The sequence below is a fragment of the Danio rerio genome, chromosome 8, assembly GCF_049306965.1.
Source record: "Danio rerio strain Tuebingen ecotype United States chromosome 8, GRCz12tu, whole genome shotgun sequence".
Classification (NCBI taxonomy): Eukaryota; Metazoa; Chordata; class Actinopteri; order Cypriniformes; family Danionidae; genus Danio; species Danio rerio.
Genome location: NC_133183.1, coordinates 23,291,167 through 23,313,695, shown reverse-complemented (window position 1 = coordinate 23,313,695; position 22,529 = coordinate 23,291,167). Strand labels below are relative to the sequence as shown.

At 36.3% G+C, this 22,529-nt stretch overlaps 1 protein-coding gene across 5 annotated transcripts; it reads right to left on the bottom strand.

The window, feature by feature from the left end:
* Window positions 1-1,106: 1,106 nt before the first annotated feature.
* On the bottom strand, window positions 1,107-20,683 carry LOC101883956 (transmembrane protein 26). 5 transcript variants are annotated; one of them, XR_012384300.1, is made up of 8 exons: window positions 20,594-20,683; window positions 19,428-19,597; window positions 17,172-17,308; window positions 15,298-15,385; window positions 12,917-13,146; window positions 5,990-6,134; window positions 1,968-2,946; window positions 1,107-1,341 (listed from the first exon to the last, which is right to left on the bottom strand). XR_012384300.1 is itself a non-coding variant. In XM_073910336.1 (7 exons), the coding sequence occupies exons 5-7, from the start codon at window positions 13,108-13,110 to the stop codon at window positions 2,311-2,313; spliced, it is 975 nt and encodes a 324-aa protein (XP_073766437.1). In that variant the 5' UTR covers window positions 13,111-13,146; window positions 15,298-15,385; window positions 17,172-17,308; window positions 19,428-19,597; window positions 20,594-20,683; the 3' UTR covers window positions 1,655-2,310. The 5 variants fall into 5 exon arrangements, 4 of the variants coding, with proteins under 4 accessions (XP_021327728.2, XP_073766438.1, XP_073766437.1 ...); XM_073910336.1 differs by lacking the exon at window positions 1,107-1,341 and having other exon boundaries at window positions 1,655-2,946; XM_073910335.1 differs by lacking the exons at window positions 1,107-1,341; window positions 19,428-19,597 and having other exon boundaries at window positions 1,655-2,946.
* Between the last annotated feature and the right edge of the window lie 1,846 nt (window positions 20,684-22,529).

Sequence of the window (22,529 nt, the reverse complement as noted above, 5' to 3'; positions counted from 1 at the left end):
TGTTTCGAAACACTTGGTCACGTGACTAAAGCGATTCAAAGCATTGATCATTTCAGAGGCGTTTCAAGACCCGGAGAATCTGCATTTGACTATATAATAACGTACTTATAACTTATAACGTACCTGTGTCTTGTATGGCTTAGTGGACCGTGCGTGTGGTCAACAGTACTGTGTTACAAATTTGTTTTGGGTTCGAATCCCGACTAGTCCAAATACTATAAAATCATGATTTTATATATTTTAATCATGTTACTGTTTTATGGTGTAGTCTAGATAGGATACAGCTACGGATATGCCATCAATTTAGCATCATTTTTGTATCACTGTAAAACAATAATTCATATTTTTACAGTACTGTGATGGGTTTAGGTTTTGGATAGACGTTAATAAAATACAATGGGAAATTTAATTAATAATATAAATAATTATTGTTAACTCCTGGCCACAACTGTATCTGATCTAGCAACAACCCTGTTTTATCAACAAAACAATACAAATTTATTTACAAGGTGTTTATTCGTATGTCAGAGCAATGTTGAAACAAAACGATACAATAACAAAGCATTACCAACTGCTATTAAAGCATTTCAAAACAATTGTTTCAGTTAGGATTCAATCCCATCATTCCCGCATATTGGTCATGAACTCTAACCGCTCGTCTAAACCACTTGCAGATACAAGGCTACAACGTAGGGTTTGATACCCTAATTTACTCAACTGTTCTTTGCCGATGCTGTTTCAGTGAAATACAAATAAAATGACCACTAGGTGTCGCTGTAGAGTGGTGTTTCGAAACGTTTCGAAGCTTCGACACATTTGCTTCGATAGTTTCAGTGTTTCACGAAGCCTCGCTTTGCCCACCACTACCGCAAACACAGGTCAGAATTTCTTTCTTTCAATCCTATTACTGACAGGAGCTGTGTATCCCAAACTCCCAATTTTTAAGCGTGCTATATTGGTCTTCATGACAACGCTTCAATCAAACATGTCACCGTCAAAAAGATACAAGAGTGAGTGAGAAGGGAAGGCTTGAACTTTAAATAATGAGACAACCGTGGACAGATCGTTCACAAACAACAGAAAGCACCCAGGAACTGATTTGTTACCTATTGATCTGATGTTAGATGGTAAAATGTCACAGGTTACTGCGTGCAGAGGGTGCGTGTCGTTACAGTTGAAGAGGCGTCATGATCTCCACCACACGCAGCAGTTGAAGAAATTCATCACAGCTCTGCCCGTCATCAATTTGTTCACGCTGCCATCTGCTGGCCAAGAGACGTACTGAAACCACCATCACCACCTGTGCTGTGCTGTTGTTGCCCACGCTCTGACTGGCAGACTCTAAAATTGCGAATGTAATTAGGATGTTTTACAATACGTAAGAATTTTGAGTAAGTTTAACCTTACTTTTATTTTTAAATGATAGATAGATAGATAGATAGATAGATAGATAGATAGATAGATAGATAGATAGATAGATAGATAGATAGATAGATAGATAGATAGATAGATAGATAGATAGATAGATAGATAGTGGGTGGGTAAATGATTAATTAATTGATTGATTGATTGATTGATTGATTGATTGATTGATTGATTGATTGATTGATTGATTGATTGATTGATTGATTGATTGATTGAATAGGCAGGCAATCATGCAGAGATTAATTTATTCATTTATTCATTCATTCTCTTATTTGTTCATTCAATCTTGTATCATTTAATTCATTCATTGATATTGATAGACAAAAATAATTGTTTGAATTGATACAGGAAGATACATAGGAAGACAAACAGGCAGACAGGTTAACTGATTGATCGAAACTGACAGACAGGATTGACTTTGACTGTATAGACATAGACAGATTGATTGATTGATTAATTGATTGATTGATTGATTGATTGATTGATTGATTGATTGATTCAGATGCTGGGTGTCATGTTGGCGCAGTGGGTAGCACAAATACCTCACAGCAAGAAAGTCGCTGGATCAAGCCCAAGCTGGGCCAGTTGCCGTTTCTGTGTAGAGTTTGCATGTTCTCCCCATGTTGGCGTGGGTTTCCTCCGGGTCCTCTGGTTTCCCCCACAGTCCAAAGACATGCACTGTTGGTGAATTGAATGAACTAAATTGCCTGTAGTGTATGTGTGTGAAAAAGAGTGTGTATGGGTGTTTCCCAGTGTTGGGTTCCGGCTGGAAGGGCATCCGCTGACTGAACACATGCTGGATAAGTTGGCAGTTTATTCCGCTGTGGCGACCCCTAATTAACATAGGGACTAAGCTGAAAAGTAAATGAATAAATGAGGTAGACGCTATTCCTGAGAGGTGACTTCTACATTCTCTTCTTCAGTCCATTCTGAGTGTCTCTGAGGCGGGTCACTTGACTGCGTTCTCCTCTCTGAATTGTTTTGTTCAAAATGAACAACAAAAATCCTGTAGACCTCCAGCAAAACAGTAAGGATGTTCTTGCATGTGAAGAAGATCATCAGCTGGTTCAGAACATTCTCACGTATCATGAGGTACAGACGGTAAATCAGGAACGGTCCATCCTGCAGACCCACAGTTAGCAGAAGGCTCCAGACTTCACTGGAGCAGCAGGAAACAGTCCAGCATGCTTCCCCACACGGCGCGGCCGCTAACTGATCTTCTTCCTGGATTTTAGGATGACTGGTCTGGGTGAGAACAACAGGAAACTGCATCAAGGCCCAGGAGAACAAACTCAGGCCAACAATGATCACAGCCGGATTTGTCTTCACTTGCGGCTCCTTAAAAGTGTCAAAAATGTCCAGAATATCAGCTCCAAGCCCAACATAAGCCATGAGGAGCTGAGAGAGCTGGTCACGGGACATGTCGCCCTTCGGCATCAGCCAGCGGCCCACAACCAAAATGATCAGCATAGTCTGCTCTAGAGCCTTCACCCAGTTCTCGGGATCAAGTTCCTCCAAGCCCTGTCTTACACACACACACACACAAAGAGAGACACACAAATAGTCTAATCACCATGGTAACAGACCAGACAGCAAGAGCACACAGTGAGACTGCGATAATTTGAATGCAAGAATCAAAATTGTTGTTAAGATGTTATTGTTATACCAGATTAAAAAGGTTCAAACAGTTTCTAAGAACAAATTGATTGCTTTGACTCATTGGAGTGCCTGAACAAAAGATGCATTTGAGGATTTACCTAATAAAAGAGGACAACTGAGATGATACGGTTTCCCCTAAAAGCTTTCCACTAAAGTCGCTGATTAGCTTTTGCTGAATATTTTGACAGATATCCTGTGAGCTTTCCACCCACATGAATGTGCGACAAAGAAATTGCCACAGTCATCAATATTAAACAATATACTGAATATTCAGATTCGCAGCTGTCAGGAGGATACGGAGGTGATAGCTGAAATGTTAAAAGCAACTCTGCAGTGGGAATGGGCAGTGGAAGTTAATTTTCTGTATAATTCTGCAAAAGTGTTTTAAACTACTTTATACTTACAATTAAAGTAGAAAAAGAGCTTCACTGTCACATATTTAGGCACTCAATCATGATCTTGAGTCTAGCTTTGTAATGATATTCTTGAGGACACAAACATCTGATTCGCCAGCCTGGAGGCCAACCTAAAATTTCATTTACTACTGGCATTTTGATGAAGAATGTTTATTTTAATGTGTAGTATTGCTGTATGTTTTTTAATAGAATTAAGTTGTATGTAGAATATTAAGAGAATATAAAATTTTGTTCAGAGAGACAGAAAATTTAGATTTAAAAGGAGAGCAAAACAAACTTGGCTATAATACAAAAATACTGGCCTGTTTGGTTATGTTGCGTTACAAATTGTGGGTGAAGGTTGTTTTGTTGTTGTTTTTTTTTTTTTTTTTTTTTTTTTTGTAAGGGTCATTTATTGATAGATGACAATAATCGATATACAGTCCAAATTATTAGACCCCCTTTGAATTTTTTTTTCTTTTTAAAATATTTCCTAAATGATGTTTAACAGAGCAAAGAAATTTTCACAGTATTTCTGATAATATTTTTTCTTCTGGAGAAAATTCTTATTTGTTTTATTTCGGCTAGAAAAAAAGTTCTAAAAAAGTTAATGTCTAAAAGTTAAAGCAGTTTTTATTAAAAAAAAAAAAAAAAAAACATTTTAAGGTCAAAATTAGTAGCCGTTTTAAGCTATAAATATCTTTTACAGTCTACAAAACAAACCATCGTTCGACAATAACTTGCCTAATTACCCTAACCTGCTTAGTTGACCTAATTAACCTAGTTAAGCCTTTAAGTGTCACTTTAAGCTGTATAGAAGTGTCTTGAAAAATATCTAGCCAAATATAATGTACTGTCATGATGGCAACCGCAAAATAAATCAGTTATTAAAAATTAGTTATTAAAACTATTGTTTAAAAGTGTGTTGGAAAAATCTAAAATATATATTATTTACTGTCATCATGGGTAAGATAAAATAAATCAGTTATTAGAGATGAGCTATTAAAACTATTATGTTGAGAAATGTGTTGAAAAAATCTTCTCTCCTTTAAACAGAAATTGGGAAAAAATAAATAAATAGGGGGCTAATAATTCTGACTTCAACTGTATATAGGACTTTATTTTTGAAAGCGAGGTTGCATATTTGCTATGCAAGGGGTTGGCTCAGTTATTTTGAACTGTCACCATGAGCTCATATTTTGTGCCTTGTGACCTTTTTGAAATAATGTGTGACTGACCATCACTTTAGTTTTCCTTAATTTCTACAAAAGTTGAGTCATTGTGCAAGCTACAATTATAGCTTCTTTTCAGTGATAGACAAGGCAGTTTCCAATTGTAATTTTTAAGACATCTTATTCATTTTATGATTGTTCATAATAAGAAAGTTGTCATACAAGTTCCCAATGGAAGTCAATGAATGCTTACGTGAGCAGTGTTGGGGGTAACGCATTATTAGTAAGGCGAGTCACATGATAACATTACCTTTCTAAGTAACAAGTACTGAATTGCTTTAAAAATGACGTAAAATTGTTTTAGTTACTTTTTTAAAAATGTAACTCGAGTTTTAATTATTTTCTTTTAAAAATAGTTTGCTCAATTATAAATAGTGTAATCATGTTGAATCACACATTCAACTAGAAAATGAGCTCCCCGTGGGAACAGACACCAAGATGGCAGAGCCTTACATTTCTGTGATGGAAGTAATCTCATTATTTTGAACACATGGAAGAAAAGGGGATAGTCTCAATGGACAGTGAGTTTACTCAACTAATAAGACAAAAATACAAAAGTAGCAAACACGTTCCTTTCAACTTTCATTAATCTGTATATACAGCATGTGTAGTGTCAGGAATTTATCAGAAGAACAATAACATTATTCAATTTTTTTTTTTTAATTGAATAATGTAGTACAGATAGTACAGGTAGTACAGTGTGTCATTAAATGCAGAGCTCCTCTATTTAAAAAAAGGAAAAACACCCTACAAGTTTTGGAAGAGATTAAACTCAAAAGTAACATGACACATTACTTACGATAAAGAGTAACTAAGCAATGCATCTTTTGGGGGGAGTAACTCAATAATGTAATGCATTACTTTTCAAGGTAACTTTCCCCAACACTGTCCTGGTAACTTCGATAAGTCAATGTTAGAGAAAACTGCAGTTTTCAGATATGTGGTGCTGTGGTTATTAGTGTGTGGGTTTGAGCTTTTTAAAGAAGGCATATATGTCAAAGGTGAAACTGAGCTCTCCTCAGTAATGTATTAATCTTCTGCATTCAATTCTTTTCCCAGAATGGCAGACATTTTACAGAAAATAGTCTGCTTTCAATGCATGAATCAATTTCAATCCAAATGTTTTAAGTTTATTGCTTTCCCAGAATTTATGAGTGCTGAAACCTCCAAAACAGCAGAGGCAGAAAGAGAGAGATTCTGATTTTGTTCAAGACTGTACCTGTACTTTTTTTACTGGTCAAGTCAGAGTTTTATTGCTAACAATTGTTTTCCACCCACCATTGTTAGCGGGATCTGGGAGAGGAGTTGCGGGTCAGAGTTTGTGCTTGAGTTGAAGGGCAGATTGGACTGTAGGAGGTTTAGCTCCAGGAACCAGACTGAGGGAATCACAGTGCTCAGGTAAAGAAAAACCATAGGTGAGAACCTGCAGAAGAGTGGGAGAAAGGTCCTGTTAATGGATAGATGGATGGATTAATGTGCTTACACATTACTTTCCCCTTGTTCACTTATTGCAACAAAATGCTGTTTTCAGTCCTGTAAATTTCACACATATTTGGTTATTTACAGTTGTAACATTCTGTATACCCTTTAAGCCAGTGGTCACCAAACTTGTTCCTGGAGGGCCGGTGTCCTGCAGATTTTAGCTCCAACCCTAATCAAACACACCTGAACAAGCTAATCAAGGTCTTACTAGGTATACTTGAAACATCCAGGCAGGTGTGTTGAGGCAAGTTGGAGCTGAATCCTGTAGGGACACCGGCCCTCCTGGGCCGAGATTGGTGACCCCTGCTTTAAGCTAACTCACATTTTCAAAATTACTAAAAAAAAATTTTTGGGCAAACCCAGCTGTGTGACTGTAACCTTAACGGACAAAAAGCTGTCTGTCAAGTATTGCATGATCCTCTATTTACTAAGTAATAAAAGTTTTCATTTGTTGATTTATTAAATAAAACAAGCATCAGTTGATTTTGTTATGTCAAATGTAATACGGCTTTGAAGTTTTAGATGCATTTATTTATATTTGCATGGGTTTCTGTCAATATGGTTGCAGATGATAGTCGCAAAGAGAATAAAGATTTGACTTCGAAGACAGACCTTCAGAGTGAAGGCAGAAGATCTGAAATCCACGTACTGCAGAGTTTATAAGGTCCAGAAGCCTCAAGGTTCCCATGATAAAGACTAGGGGGTTACCAAATGGCACAATTTCCCTGGCTTCAGAACATGATTTCAACTGAGGGGGCCCAGAATAGGAACTTGTGCCAAGGGCCAAGAATCCAAATCCCTAGAATCCACTTACTACACTACCATTGTCATTGCCCCAATAGGCTGTAAGACCAACATGTAAAGCAAAAAATTGTTTAGTGTGTAAAGCAAACCATTTTTAACGGTGAAAAAGCAAGTCCTTGGGAAAGTTCACTATGGCCAGCTTGAGTTGCACCATGAGGTGGCTTTATTGATGCTAGGTACATTTATACTGATTGTTTGTTTATGTTGATGTTGCAGTAATCTGTGACAGTCTTCTGCTTACTTTGTTTATTTTTATTAAAACAAAGTTGTGAATTAAATATGAGTTATGAATTAAAGTAATAATTAACAATAAGTGCTTTGGGCACTCAATGCACTTTACAGATTTGGGGAAATCTCCTCAACCACCACCAATTTGCAGAATCTACCAAGATGTGATGTGTACCACACACACCAGCTTATTGGTGGAGATGAAGCCAATCAGATAATATGGGGATGGTTAGGAGGCCATGATGGAAAGAGGCCAGTGGGCAAGATTAGCCAGGATGCTAGGGAGACTCATTTACTCTTTTTGAAGGACATTATGAATTTTTAATGACCAAAGAGTCAGGACCTTATATCGACATCTCACCCAAAGGGTGGTGTACACTGACACTTAAGTAAATATATGTTCTTGAAGACTTCAACTTTGTTACTGTAGTGCCAAAACCCTGGAGGAAGAACAAAGAATTTTCAGGCGTCCTCACTAGGGTTGGGTATCGTTTTTTTTTTTTTTCTAAATCGTTAGTTTTAAAATAAAACCGGTGTCAAAGCGCTGCCTTAACCGATACTTTTTAGCCACAAAATTATGGTGGATGACTCTAAAAAAATCTTTTATTTGACAAAATCTTTAAAAATATATATATTTTTTAATAGAACAATATAATTAAAGTTTAAAGTAAACATCAATTCATATTTTATACATTTGAATTACATTAATATATTTCATTTAATATATATGATATATATAATATATATGATAATATATATCATTTGTTGGTTACCATGATTTTAAGATTTGCATTATGAAATTACATTAGCTTACAACTAACCATGTGGGGGGCGGGCAGGAAGCACTTGTACTTTTGGGGGCAAATTTTAACATATATATCACAAAATTCACAAAAAAAAAAAATCTAAATCATTTTTTTCATGCCACACTCTGCAGTCTTCATAAACAAGATAATTAAATAACTTAAACTCAAAATAATCTTCCTTGTTAATTTATTTGACAAGTAACTTTGTACTGGTGTAGGATAACACATTTCTAACATTCTAATACATCAAAGCACATTGTTGCACCTGAAAACTTTAACAGACAGGCCTACAGTTGAAGTCAATTTATTTTGCCCTACCATTCATTTAAAATAATGTTTCTGAAAATGTTCACAGTGTTTCCTAAAAATAATTATTCTGGAGTCATAATAAGTCCTATTTCGTATTATTAATTTCGTGAATATAAGCAGTTTTTAATTTAAATAAAAATAAGGTCAGTACTTTTAGCCTCTTTAAGAAATATTTACTGTATATTTTTGATATATACAACAAATCAGTTACAAAATAATGTGACTAATTGTTTCAACTTTCATAGTTAACTGATTAAGTCTTTAAATTACACTTTAATCTGAATTAAAGACTATAAAATACGTTAATGGACTTTAAGTCTGAATACAACAGTCTTGCAAAATAACTAGTAAAATGTTATGCACTAACTGTCACCATGGAGTAGATAAAAAAGTAGATATTAGAAATTAGTTAAACCATTATGTTTAAAAATGTGTTGTCAATAAATCATGTGTTGAAGATGGAAATCAAAAATGAATGAAGGTAAAACTGAACGAGTTGAATATGACTTACATGAGCGTGACTGAAAACTACATTTGATCAGTGTTTCATCTGTTCTTTGGTACTTGCCGACTGTTTGTAAATTCAAGACTGCATATCCTAATGTAAAACTATGTACACTAGATTTCTGATTAATAATGGTCTCTGCATAGCCGAGGACTTCCTATATTAAAAGTGTTAAAATCACTATTGAAAACATAAGTATAATATCATCAACAGTGGACATTTTGATAGTGTTTCACACAACATGAACATGACTGAAGTTTAATCTCTTTATTACCTGTGTCAATTTGGGTGTTAACTTTTGACAAATGCGGGGAACTGATTCGTGTGGCACCATCACAGAGAGAGCAAGTGCCGCAAAAGCAGAGGGAACGAGTGCCTGAGGGAGCGATTGCATGTGACATCTAGAGCATGCGAGAGAGGCATTGCTTTGCCTTTTTAAGCCCTCAAATGTGTCATTAAGTTTGACATGTTTAACCCCTAACACGCAACTTTTGTAAAGCACGTTGCTGTGTCAGAATCCTTGCTTGTAAAATACGCTTTACAATGCTTAGTTTAAGCAAATTTGATGAACGCGATCATGCGTGTAGATCTGAGTGTCGCTCTTGCTCACCAACAAACAGGCTTAATGTGCTGTACTGCGTGCATTGCGTGCGTCCGTTCCCTAAGCAACAATAACAAATGCCTGACATCGCCTGTCCATATTCCTCAAAGTTGTTTAGAATTAAATGTTTAGTGATGGTGTGACACAATGCCAATGTGTGCCTTTGATGAACCCCTTAATTCTTCTTACGTCCTTTCGCTGTACCAGTGGCACTGAAATTAGGCAACGAAATTCGTATGCTGATTTGATCCTATACATACCGGTTACAAAGGTACCGGTGCTATAATGGCTCTGGGTTTCAGTACCCAACCCTAGTACTCACACTATGCTATCCGAACTGTGTCCAGGCCCGTTTCCCAGATCGTTTGAGAATTGTGAGTGATCTGTTCAGCAAAATATTTGTCTGGATCCCAAACCACTAAAATGACATAACTAAAGAAATCTTCGCTGTGCTGACCAAAAGCGATTGCTGAACAGCGCATCATCGATGACGTTAGCGTTCCCAGGCCAGAATTTAATGTAAGTGCGGGATTGGGGGAGTCGGGAGGGGGGACAAGCGTGCTTTGGCCCGGTTCAAGGCAACTGTACATAGTGTGAGTACGCCCTTCAGCTGGAGGGGCTTTCTTGTACTCTGGGGACAGTCTGGGGGGAACAGCCACCCATAGCTGCTCATTGAGGTGGTGCTGGAGCAAATTGCCCTTCAATGGGTCATAAACAAGTGGCTGCCTTTCACAAAAGGATACAAGGGTTAATACCAGATCATGATGCAATCCACCTGTACAAGGAGAAGCAAAGAGCAACATGGTGCTTACTCTAACTGCCTGAAATGCTCCAACAAAGATGTGTAGAAATCTACAGCTGTCAAATGAGGGGTGGTTTTGTTATGCTAAAAAAGTTTTCTTGAAAAAAAGTTTAATCTGGCTCAATTCCCAGTTGAAGTCATTGGCTGCTTCAGTGTCTAATTCCACAATATATTTAATGTAAGCGAAACTTCCTGGTAATGTCGATAAGGCACTGTTACAGGAAACGGCTGTCTTCATAATTGTGGTGCTGTGGTTATCATTGTGTGGGATGGAGCTTTTTGAAGAAGGCACTTGGGTTAAAGGTGAAACTGAGCTCTCCTCCACTCCTAATCTATTAATCTTCTGCAATAGACCTTTTTTTCCCAGAATTGCAGACATTGTACTGAAAACAGTCTACTTTCAATCCATAAATTAATTTCCATCCAAGCAATTTATGTTTATTGTTTTCCCAGAAATAAGAGAGCTGAGGGCTGCACGGTGGCGCAGTGGGTAGCACGATCGCCTCACAACAAGAAGGTTGCTGCTTCGAGCCTCACCTGAGTCAGTTGGTGTTTCTGTGTGGAGTTGCTGCTTGAAGGGCATCCGCTGCATAAAACTTATTCTGGATAAGTTGGCGGTTCATTCCGCTGTGGTGACCCCTGATTAATAATGGGACTAAGCCGAAAAGAAAATGCTGTAACATCTGAAGATAAAACTATACAGACAGTATTTAAACCTCTATCATAAGCTCCTGAAAGTAAGACATTCCGAGACTTACACAAACTCAGTTTAACATAGACTTATTAAAGCCACCAAATACTTCTATGTGTGTCAGATACTTCTGATTGGGTGGTAAAGCTGGGTCACACAACAGAGTCCGGTGCTGCAGGCACACCAGCACAACACAGACTGCAAATTACTCCCATTAGCTATGCAAATCCCCACTGACAGAGGCAAGCCTCTCTAAAGAGTACAGAGACTTCAAAGTGTAGCATGCATGAGAGAGATAGAAATGCATAAAAAAGTAGTACGGGAGAGAAAGGTTCAAATGGAGATCATGGAAGAGTGAAGGGGATGATGAGAAGGAGGATGTTCTCAGCAGGTCCTCCATCCATGTCAGCAGGAGTGCAGAGTCTCATTAATAAATATCTTAGCAGAGCAATCTCAATGTACATACATTTTAAAAAGTCTAGCTGAACATGATCAGCTGATGCTCTGTGTGAGTGCGAAGTTGCAAAGGCAGAGGTTGTTTTTCCCCTTCACTGTGTTATTATTATCACCCATCCCCACAAGAGAGACTGAAGTGCAGAGCTTGAAGGAATGCAAGTGTAATTTCCCACGTTCTCGTTAGCGTTAATCATTATCACGGCCCCCTGCTTTTGAGCCCTAAGTCTTTTAATACCAGAATGTTTGGAGAAACTTTGCAAAAGTTATTTTTAAAAGGCAAAACGGATTCTCTTTTTTCTTTTTTTCACCAACACCACACGTTCTACAGTGAACATTTCTGGAGATCGCAAATTATATAGCTAGAAGGACGTATGGCTGCATTTCGTCTTTAAAATGAACACAACGGGGCGGTTATGACGCTGTTCCTTTTCAGGGTTACCAGCTGACCGATTACCTCTGTGTGGATGGCTTTCCCACGATTACCAGTTTGTCCAGTTAGCTCACCATGTACGTTGGTAGACTTGAGATGCAGAGAGGAGTTGACCACAATGGTAAGGTTCGAGTCTGGCGAAGAACGGTTCCAGAAAGTGGGTAAGACAAAAACAGTAGCCAAAAAATAAAATAAATAAGCATATAACAGCGTGAGAATGTGGTAAAATCTGAAAACGTGGTAAAAATCAGACGAGGGCTTTTCTTTTTCTGGACTGCTTTTTAAAACTGTCAGCTGGGTTTAGGAAAGGGGTGGGCGGGTCAATCTGTGCTTTTGAAAACACTATTGGTTGGGTTTAGGGAAGGAGGAGGGTGGGTCAGTCGATCGGTCAAGCAGTCAATAAGTTGACAGCAGCTTCTGGTGGATTTACATGAGAACAGCAGTTGCGAAAGAAATTTGAGATCTCCAAAAGCATACACAGCGGTCTCTGGTATATTCAGGAAAACAAAAATGGCAACAAAAAAAAAACGTTCTACCTACAACCTATTTGATTCTTTATAAATAACTAAAAAGAAGAATATTGCCATTATTTACTCACCAACATAAGGATCCAAACAAATTGATTTTATTCTTAATTCCATTTAAACTGTTGATTGTTATAGCAGACATAATGCAGCTGGACAGGACTGAGACTTTAAAAATGTATAAAATGTGTCACAAAATATGTTTCTGTCAATAAAGCCATTTCATTTTTTACATTTTTAATAGTAAAATGTTACACACTGCAAAAAAAATTTTACTTTGAGTTTTTGCCTTATTTCTAGTCTAAATATTAAAATCATCCCTTAATTAAAAGGCCTTTTCTACAAACAAGTCAAAAAATGTTGTCCTGTTTTACAAATTTATATATATTTGTACTAGTAAGGCAAAAACTCTTAATAAGAAGGCATTTTTGCAGTGCTTTAGACAGAATTCATTTACCAAATAAATGCTGTTTTTCATACAAAATTTCAGCACAAATATCAGATTTGTCTGCTGGTCTGTGTGGTGATATTTAAGTTGATGACAGGAATATGAGAGCATAACCTCACCATCGCCATTCTGTGTTGCGTGTGTATTTGACAGTTATGGCCATCTCCACCCCCAGCAGTGCCACACCCATCACCAGCAGCCAATAGGAAGCCTCGCCTGTCACCTCCACCACACGCCACACTGTCACGACGCCATGCACTGCAAACAGGAAGCGGCTCAAAAGAGCTGATAGGATATTCAGGACCCTACACATTGTCTAGTTGGTGCAATCCTGACCAAAGAGACAGAACTGAAGAGGAGAGCAGAGAAAAGTTCATTTTGGTTAAATTAGTTATAAATGTATAATTATAATTTTTGTAACAAGTTACCAGGTTTGTACAAATCACAGCGTAAATAAATGTCTTCACATTACACTAAATTGAAAATTCATATTAGTTTGAAAATACTGCAATTGTGTCCATTTAATCTGAAGAAGCGTTATTTTATAAAATAGTCATATTTTTTTCTAAAACCTTCTCATTAAGTACTATTACTGCATTTACATAAAATATATGATATTTCAAACTATTTACACATGAACCACAGTACAAAACATAAGGAAAAATATATATTTTAAATATGATTGAGAAATTGTATTATGTGATTAAATTGCCATAACAATTAAATTTATTACTAACAGTGGTAATATAACAATTTAAATTAATGGAATTTAATTAAATGAATTTAAACCGTTTCTTCATGTACCTGACCACCATCTACTAACAATGCACCCCTTGTAGCGTCTACTCTCAACGCTTACCTATAAACTATATTCAAGAGTGTCTAAAAAGCCACTCTTGCTGAGTCAGGCAACAACTTGTCCTTTTTGAACACTATCACTCAGTACAATTTTTACAGCTCCATAAACCTCACTGCAGTAAGAACTAGAGAGACTCCAGACAATGCCTTTGAATATGCTTTAATCATGCCCTAGAGGATCTCTCCATTCACAGATATTCTCCCCGAACAAAGAAAACAAGTTTATTTAGACAGGCTATACTCTACATTACACACAGTGTTGGGGGAAACGCAATATCCTTTCTAAGTAACAAGTAAAGTTACGCATTAATTTAAAATATTAAGTAATAATATTTGACCTTCTCTCCGTTAAACAAATTGGGGGAAAAATGTACAAGGGTGGCAAATAATTCAGTGGGATTAATAATTCTGACCTCAACTGTATATATAGAGTAATATAAAGAGTTTTATTATGCAAACATACCATCAAAAGTCATTTTACAAAAAGCATCTTTAACTCATAAATGTACATTTACAGTTTTTGGTCATTTGTTACTAACATTAACTATGTGTGAACAATAAATGTAAAACATTTATTAATCATAATTTATACAAATTTTATTCAATATTAGTCATAATAATAACAACCTTTTTGCATTATTATTAACATTTTGAAGCTCCTAAAGCCTCTGCTAGGTGCTTACTCATATTTATGCATCTCTTACAATAAAGTTATATCAGACTTACCTTCAGTGGGTACAGCTAAAGGATCCAGAAATATTCAAGTGGGTTTTTTTAGAAAATATTTTGTACTTGTTTTCAGAGATTACCAAAACAAAAGCTTCCACACATCCACAAAAATCCTCTGTCTACACTTAAGTTGAAGACGGTGCTTTTAAACTGAAAACACAACCTCTCCCCATGAGGATTCGGGAACTGTTTGTGGATGTGAATGGGTGTGTGTGCGCGTCTATCTTGTTTGATAAAAAAGCAGCCTTTTGGGAAAGAGTAGGATGCAGTGTGTGTCTGCAATTGTGTGTCTGTGTGCAGTTGAGGTTATTGTGATTGAACGTGTCACAGATAACACATCCTGCCGCCGTATGATCACCCATTATGATGTCATCCTTAAGGTCCCTAAGAACAAAGTTATCTTGGACGAGGAGCCAGTCTTTCAGGCGGCATTTTCAGACACATTTTACACACAAACACACACTCACACCCTGATTCCACCACTATGCCACAATAGTACCACCCAGAATCATGGCCTTTGATAAGACTCCTCCAACAGAGAGAAGCAACAAAGCAACCTTTACGACTGTCATGAAATCATATGCAAGGAATGAGAATCTGATCTTGTGATTTTGTTTAAGGTTATCGAATATAAAAGAGAGATAAACTATTGACACTGTCTCAGTTTTCTGACTTTTAATGTGTTGCACCATTTGACTGCTTGTCCATTGTGTGTGTGTGTGTGTGTGTGTGTGTGTGTGTGTGTGTGTGTGTGTGTGTGTGTGTGTGTGTGTGTGTGTGTGTGTGTGTGTGTGTGTGTGTGTGTGTGTGTGCTTGCATTCATTGGTCTATTTATAAAGCAGTTCAAGAAAACATGTTAACTTTTTTGTCTGTCAATTAGAACTAATCACAAAGACAGAGACAAAGACACTACCTGTTTGGTATTGGATGATGTTCGGTTTGGTTCCCTCATGGTTATATTTAAGGTGTTATTTTGCAACCAAGAATGTTCCAGAATGTTCCTTGAAAAAAGTGCAAAATAGGTGAAATAATAATCAGATGGATCAACATTTACACCTAAAAATATTTTAAATGATAAGTAGTGAATAGATAATCTTATATCGTCAACCTTGCTGAAACACTAAAACAGTAGAAACCACCACAAAAGTTCTGATAGCTGCCACTAACAATACCACTAAAAATGACACTGTCAACCTTCAAACATTAAAAACAGAAGTTTTCAAATGTTCTTGTGCCTCATATTGAAGGACATATTTCATTAGCATTTAGTTGTTTTAACTTGCTAATTGAGTGTAAGAAATGAGTCTAGACCCACAGGATTGGTCATCAGTGCCAGGTTTGCATTCACAAATACAAATCCCATTATAAAAGTAGCAATAAAAATCATTACAAATTCCATGAGGGTTTCTATTGTTTTTCAGCAGAAAAATACTGAGGAATGGATAAAAAATATTCATTTTCAAAATGGGGGTGTACTCAGTTATGCTAAGCACTGATAGACTCCAACAGAAAATTGCTGGTAAATTGCTGTGAAGAGATGTTGCTGTGAATTTTTCCTTATAAAAGTTTCCAGAAAGTTAATTCTGACAGTTTTCATGATTAAGAAGCAAACCAGTAAATTGTCAAAATTCTACTGTGTGAACAGTGCATTTTTAAATTTACCGATTAAGTTGTTATGTTAATTTTATGGAAATTTATAAGTAGCCATTACTTTATGAAATATTGGCGCAATCAAGTTTACAGTATTTTAAAAAGTTTTTCCTCTTAAAGGCCTTTTCCGTCTCTTTCCAGCAGGCACACAACAGCATAAGACAATAATATTAAATAAATCTTTAGGTTGTGATTTCAAGTTACCAAAATGTATGTCTAGCTAGTGTCTAAGAACAATGTTACTTATACAGATGTCAAATGACTGATATTTGGTTGTGTTGGAAAGTGAAACTCCAACGTCGAGCCAACATCTTAAACCAACGTCATATTGACGTCAAATACGGACATTAACTTGTCAGGTATGGCAACCAAAATCCAACATCATAATGGTAATGTCCACACAACATCAAGCTGCAACATCATTAGCAAAACTGATATTTGATTAATTTTAGGTCGGACGTTGTATATTGACCTTGAACGTCAAAACAAAATGCAACGTCCCAACGACCTTAGTGTGCAACGTTAATCTGATGTCATGTTGACATACTGTGTCTACTGGGTTAAGTCTATATGTGTGAAAGAGGTTTGAGGAAATTTTAAACCGCTGAGGCAAAGTAAACTTTTAATTTAAAAGTTTTTTCACCCCAGCAATCAAAATAACAGCATCAATAATAAGCAGAAAGAATTTCACTATTTCTAATTATAGGTGAACCTTTCCTATTCAGCGTCAATTGCAGTGGGGAAAATGTCCAAAATCACATATTAATTTGATTTACAACAGCATCGGGTCTTTGTGTTTAGTTAGTGCCACCTGCAGGAGTGAAAGTTCCATGACAGGACAGACTGACTGCTTCCCGCCACAACAATAAATCTTGATCATGGCACACTACATCAAAAGCGAACATTTGTTTAGGGAGGACAGGTTGTCAGAGGGGGATTCAGGTGAAGATGAACTGTGTTTGTGGATGGATTGAGAGGCCATTTATTTTGGTCATTAAGGAATCCATCCCTGCTCCAGCTACTCCCATCAACCTCACTAGCCAGTGCTATTTCTAGCCGCTTTCAAAGTGCTTCTGTCATTCGCCTTCATGAAATCATCAGCATTTTCAAGAGGGACGAGGATGGGAAAATGCCTACACTTTTCAGAGCTCTCTCAGGGGAGCGCCGGGTATCTGTGAATGATAGAATAGCTTTTGATGAAATGGTCCATCAGCACTCAGATGTCTGTATATCTCCTCCTGTGATGTAATGTGCTGTCCGTGTCTTTATATAAGCTATGAGATAAAAACATCACAGGTTAGACTTTTGAATATACATGAATGCATGTAAACACAGAGCTTCAGTCAAAAAACCATGGCAGACAGTAGATAAGAGTGACAGAAACGGTGCATTTCAATGTCATTTTAGCAGTGCATTTTTAAACCAGTACAACAAAATAAAAAACACACTCCTTGTTTCCTTTTGCTTTTTCTTGTTCATAAAAAAAACATCAGCTGCACTGACCTAAAATTATTTGTCAGTAATACAAAAACATTTAGTTGGGTTAACATAAGATTATTAGGTTCTGGAGAGGTGAACTACTCTGTAACAAAACTTTTTAAGTCGTGCCAACTGAAAATCATTTGTCTGAAGATGCTTGAAGTTGAGTGAACAAAAAAAATAATCCTTATTTCCTCTCGTGTACTCAACTTTTTTTTCACTTTAACTTGACAGGACAGTATAGACAGGAAAGCGTGGGGAGAGAGGGGAAGGATAGGCATAGGACCTCAAGGTGAGAATCAAACTTGGATCACCGTGAACACTGTGTTGGTGCACAAACCACTACACCATTGGTGCCGACGTGTACACAACTTTTGTTACAGAGAAGTTTACTTCTCCAGAAAACTAATAATCTTATGTTAACCCAACTATGTTTTTTGTATTACTGACAAATAATTTTAGGTCAGTGCAGCTGATGTACTGGAAATTGGTACTAGAAAATAATTCCTTATCAGAACAAACAAACATAGTTATGGAAAAAAGGAAGGCATGCTTAACATGTGAAGCATCACAAAGCATGTTTTGACCCTTTTCTTGTTTACTGTTATTGTTGTTTTACATCCTGTCCTGTTTCTAATTCTTTGTCTAATAAGTGTTTTGTTAGCATTTGTCTATGTTCTAGTTTTCAATGGAACTGTTTGTTTGTTCTGATAATGTATTATTTTCTAGTACCAATTTCCAAAAAGAGTTTTTAGTTCACTCAGCTTCAGACATTTTAGGTCAGTGCAACTGATGTTTTAAAAAGTTGTGTATACGTCAGTGCCAGTGGTGTAGTGGTTTGTACAGTTTGTACAGTGTATGTTGACACATGTTACTCCAGTGTACAAGGCGACCTGAGCTTGATTCTCACCTTAAGGTCCTACGCTGATATTTCCTTTCTCCCTGCACTTTTCTGTCCATACTCTGTTCTGTCATGGGTACATAAGAAAAATGAAAGGAAATAGGGATTGTTTTTTTTTTTCACTCAACTTCAGGCATTCCAGTTCTGCAAACAAAAAGAAATGTTCAGTTGGCACAACTTAAAAAGTTTTGTTGCAGAGTAGTTTAATTCTCCAGAAAACTAATAATCTAATGTTAACCCAATTAAATGTTTTTTTGTATTACTGACAAATAATTTTAGGTCAATGCAGCTGATGTATTCAAATGTTGAGTGAACAAGAAAAAGCGAAAGGAAATAAGGATTGTTTTTTGTTTTGTCGTACTGTTTTTAATAAATGTACAGTGCATGAGATATTTCAATATGTCCCCAAAAAGTAAATAAATGTAAATAATTTGCTAAACTAATTCTGAAATTGGTGACGCAGTGGCGCAGTAGGTAGTGCTGTCGCCTCAGAGCAAGAAGGTTGCTGGTTTGAACCTCGGCATTTCTGTGTGGAGTTTGCATGTTTTCCCTGCGATTGCGTGGGTTTTCTCCGGGTGCTCCAGTTTCCCCCTACAGTCTAAAGACATGCGATACAAGTGAATTGGGTAGGCTAAATTGTCCACAGAGTGTGTGTGTAAATGAGTGTGTGGATGTTTCCCAGAGATGGTTTGCAGCTGGAAGGGCATCCGCTGCATAAAAACGTGCTGGATAAGTTGGCGGTTCATTCCGCTGTGGTGACTCCGGATTAATATAAGGACTAAGCTGAGAAGAAAATGATTGAATGAATTCAGATTTTTTTTTTGTAAAAAAGACTAAGAAATTAAATTAGGCTTAAAAGATTTTTTTAAACAAAATAATAAACAAGAAAAAAAAACTTCTTGTTATATTTAATCAAGATTTTAATTAATGTTAAGTTTTTAAGAAATAAACGTTACATCTAATTAAAACAATATGAAAAAGCGGTGGTGCACTGGGTAACGCTGTCACCTTACATCAAGAAGGCTGCTGCTTCGAGCCTCGGCTGGGTTAGTTGGTATTTCTGTGTGGAGTTTGCATGTTCTCCCCGCGTTGGCATGGTTTTCCCCACAAGTCCAAAGACATGCAAAAAAAAAAGTGTATGGGTGTTTCCCAGTGATAGTGATTCATTCTGCTGTGATGACCCCTGATTAATAAAGGAACAAAGACAAAAAGAAAATGACTGACTGAAAAAGTAATAAATATATTATATTATATTATATTATATTATATTATATTATTAACTGAAAACCCAACATACAGAATTTTTTTCAAGTTTGTGTAAAGTTTTTAAGACTTAAAAAAAAAATTACCAAAACAAAGTATTTAAAAAATAAAGTGACTTTCGAACAATTCTTGACTGATTTGTTCACTTTTAAGCCATTTATTATGTAAAATCTAGTCCTGAATAGTTAATTTTTTCTTTTCGTAGTATTTTTATTTAATAAATACGAGTGACTTTTTCAGAAATGCTATAAAAATGCTAATAAGAATATAGGTAAATGTAATAAAAAGCCATTAATACATGTCCTGGTTCTTGCGATTGTCTAGTGTTTAGATTCCGGTTGCAGGCAGTGTGAGCAAACTTTATAACAGCAGCTGATAATGCAATACCAACATTTTGCCACAGGGAAGCAGCCTCTAATCGGAGGAGACAGTTCGGGGAGCTCAGCATCGCTTGTACTATTTGAATTACCATGAACAAAGATTTGGACCCTCTTTCAATAATTGAACTGATTTTCCTCTCTTGATCCTGTAATGGGCTGGATTGATGCCAGCAGTCTGAATGGAGCAGATGCCAGCTGGAATTCATCCACCCACTTCATAAAGTGATCAGCACTAATGAGGAAGATTAGAATCATTTCGAAAATTACGTGCACAAGGCCATTGCTATATTGCCGATAATCCGATTCTACATTCAAAGAAAAAAAAATTCTGCAAATACAGATAATGCAAACTGTGTGCTTCAGATTCTTTAATGTGATCCTATCTGCCTGTATAATGAAATTTAATGATCACTTGCAGGAGCCTTGCTTTATTGAAAACTGTCTGTTATGTTTTTTTTCTCTGTTCTCCTCTGCCCACAACAAGCAAACAGAGCAGTGTGACAGTAATTCAGACAAAATGATGAGGGGAGACTTACCCTTGATGCCTGTCTACACAGCACTGAGTGTATTTAATTAACGTAATACATCACTGTTTTGCAGAATCTCCGTCCCGTTGTCAGATGGCTCTGTAAATGAGGAACAGATGTGAGGAACAAAAAGTACTGCGGTAATTCTTCCTCAGAGAACAGGGAGCAGTTGGGAAATGATCCACACAACGAATTAAAGTTAAATCCAAAGGCATGTTTGTTGTCGAATAGCAGGTTTTTTTGCATTCTTTCATTTAATTGGGAACAGGAATGTCTTTTATACCTCAGGTATTGGCATCTTTAAAAAAGGAGATACTTTAGACATTTACTCAGTGGAAATGCCAGATTTCTGGTGATTACTGATATAATGCCCATTCACCACAGGTTTAACTGTATATTAGTTTTTAAGTGTATCCTTTTACTGTATCTGGTTATCTGTCATTCAAATCTGAAGCAGTGGATCTCAATTCTGGTGATTTGTCCTACCTTGTCAAATGGTCCTACCTACTATTCAAAGGGGGGGCCCAAGAACCAAAATTGAGAACCACTGCTTAAAGGCAATTGTAATTCAATTCAGAGGGTTTTTATTCTTCAAATGATTGTGTCAAATCCTTTAAATGTCTATAAAATAAACTTTGAAACTATTTTAGAAAAATGAAGTATTGCGTATTAATATTTATCTGTTTCCTACCTTGTTGAATCATTGTTGACAACTATTGCGAGAAGTCATTAACTTGATCAGTGTCTTCACATAGATTAATATAATTAATTATTAACAATAACATATAATTAAAATTGAGCATATTTGTTATTTGAGAAGTGTGTATCAAGTAGCCCTTCACATTAATTGGTACCCAATAAGTAGCTCTCAGTTTAAAAGGGTTGGTGACCCCTGAACTAGATTATGGTATTTCAGAAGTTTGTGCCATAGACAGATATATCCTGAAATGTTACATTCCGGTCTGTTACTATATTATTAATGTTACAGATGTGGCTACGTAAAATAAACATGAACACATGTAGTGCTGCAGTACTGCGACACACAGCTCAAAATGGTCTTACACAAGAAAGACATGACCAGCAGGGGGCAATTATGTAACACCTTTTTACACACCTAAACAATCAATTTTGATTGGCTGTTTACATGGCTGATTATTGGCCAATGAAAGCTGCAAAAATATCTTCTGCTGCAAGACTTTAGAAAAATGTATTTTTGCCTAATAAGTAGGAAAACTTCAAAACCCATAATACACTGTGCATCATGTTGCTGTCCGGTGCTAGTCTGCTTCTATTGGATAGGCTTGACTACATTTACATTAAGTCTTGCCTTAATCTTTACAGCTCTCACTCTGGAGGGTAAACGCTTTCAAGAGATTAGGATACAGGGATTATCCCTACAGAATAGAATACAGCAGAGACTCGTAATATTTATGGATTAATCTGAGTTTTATTTATTTATTTATTTATTTTCTTGGTTTTTGATTAATTGATCCTTGACTCATAAAATCAGTTTTAGTTATAAAGTTATTCATTTTCTAGCCTTAAAACATAATTATTATCCCTAGTGTGAAATTGTTAATCTTTTTAAAATATTTCCCATGTTTTTTTTTTTTTTTAACACAATTGTAAACTACAGTTTTACTTTTTTCATTTTTTATCTTTGGCATAATGACAGTACACAACATTTTACTAGATAGTCATTTTGCAAGATAGTATTCTGCTTTAAGTGCAGTTTAAAGACTTAACTAGGTTAATTAGGCATGTTATTGGACAACAGTGATTTGTTTTGAAGCCAATAGAAAAGAATAAAACTTTCTCCATAAGAATAAAAAACAAAACATCACTGAGAAAAGTCCTTGATCTGTAAAACATCACTTAATTTATTTTTAAACCTATAAATTCACAGGAGGGCTAATAATTTGTCTTCAAAATATTAACACTTACA

What these genes read in the sequence shown, in the direction of transcription:
- LOC101883956 (XM_073910336.1), bottom strand. Translation starts at nt 13,110, where the DNA reads ATGTGTAGGGTCCTGAATATCCTATCAGCTCTTTTGAGCCGCTTCCTG. An exon ending in CGCAACACAGAATGGCGATG is followed by an intron (nt 6,135 to 12,916) that starts GTGAGGTTATGC and finishes ACTCTTCTGCAG; the next exon opens with GTTCTCACCTATGGTTTTTC. An exon ending in CCCAGATCCCGCTAACAATG is followed by an intron (nt 2,947 to 5,989) that starts GTGGGTGGAAAA and finishes TGTGTAAGACAG; the next exon opens with GGCTTGGAGGAACTTGATCC.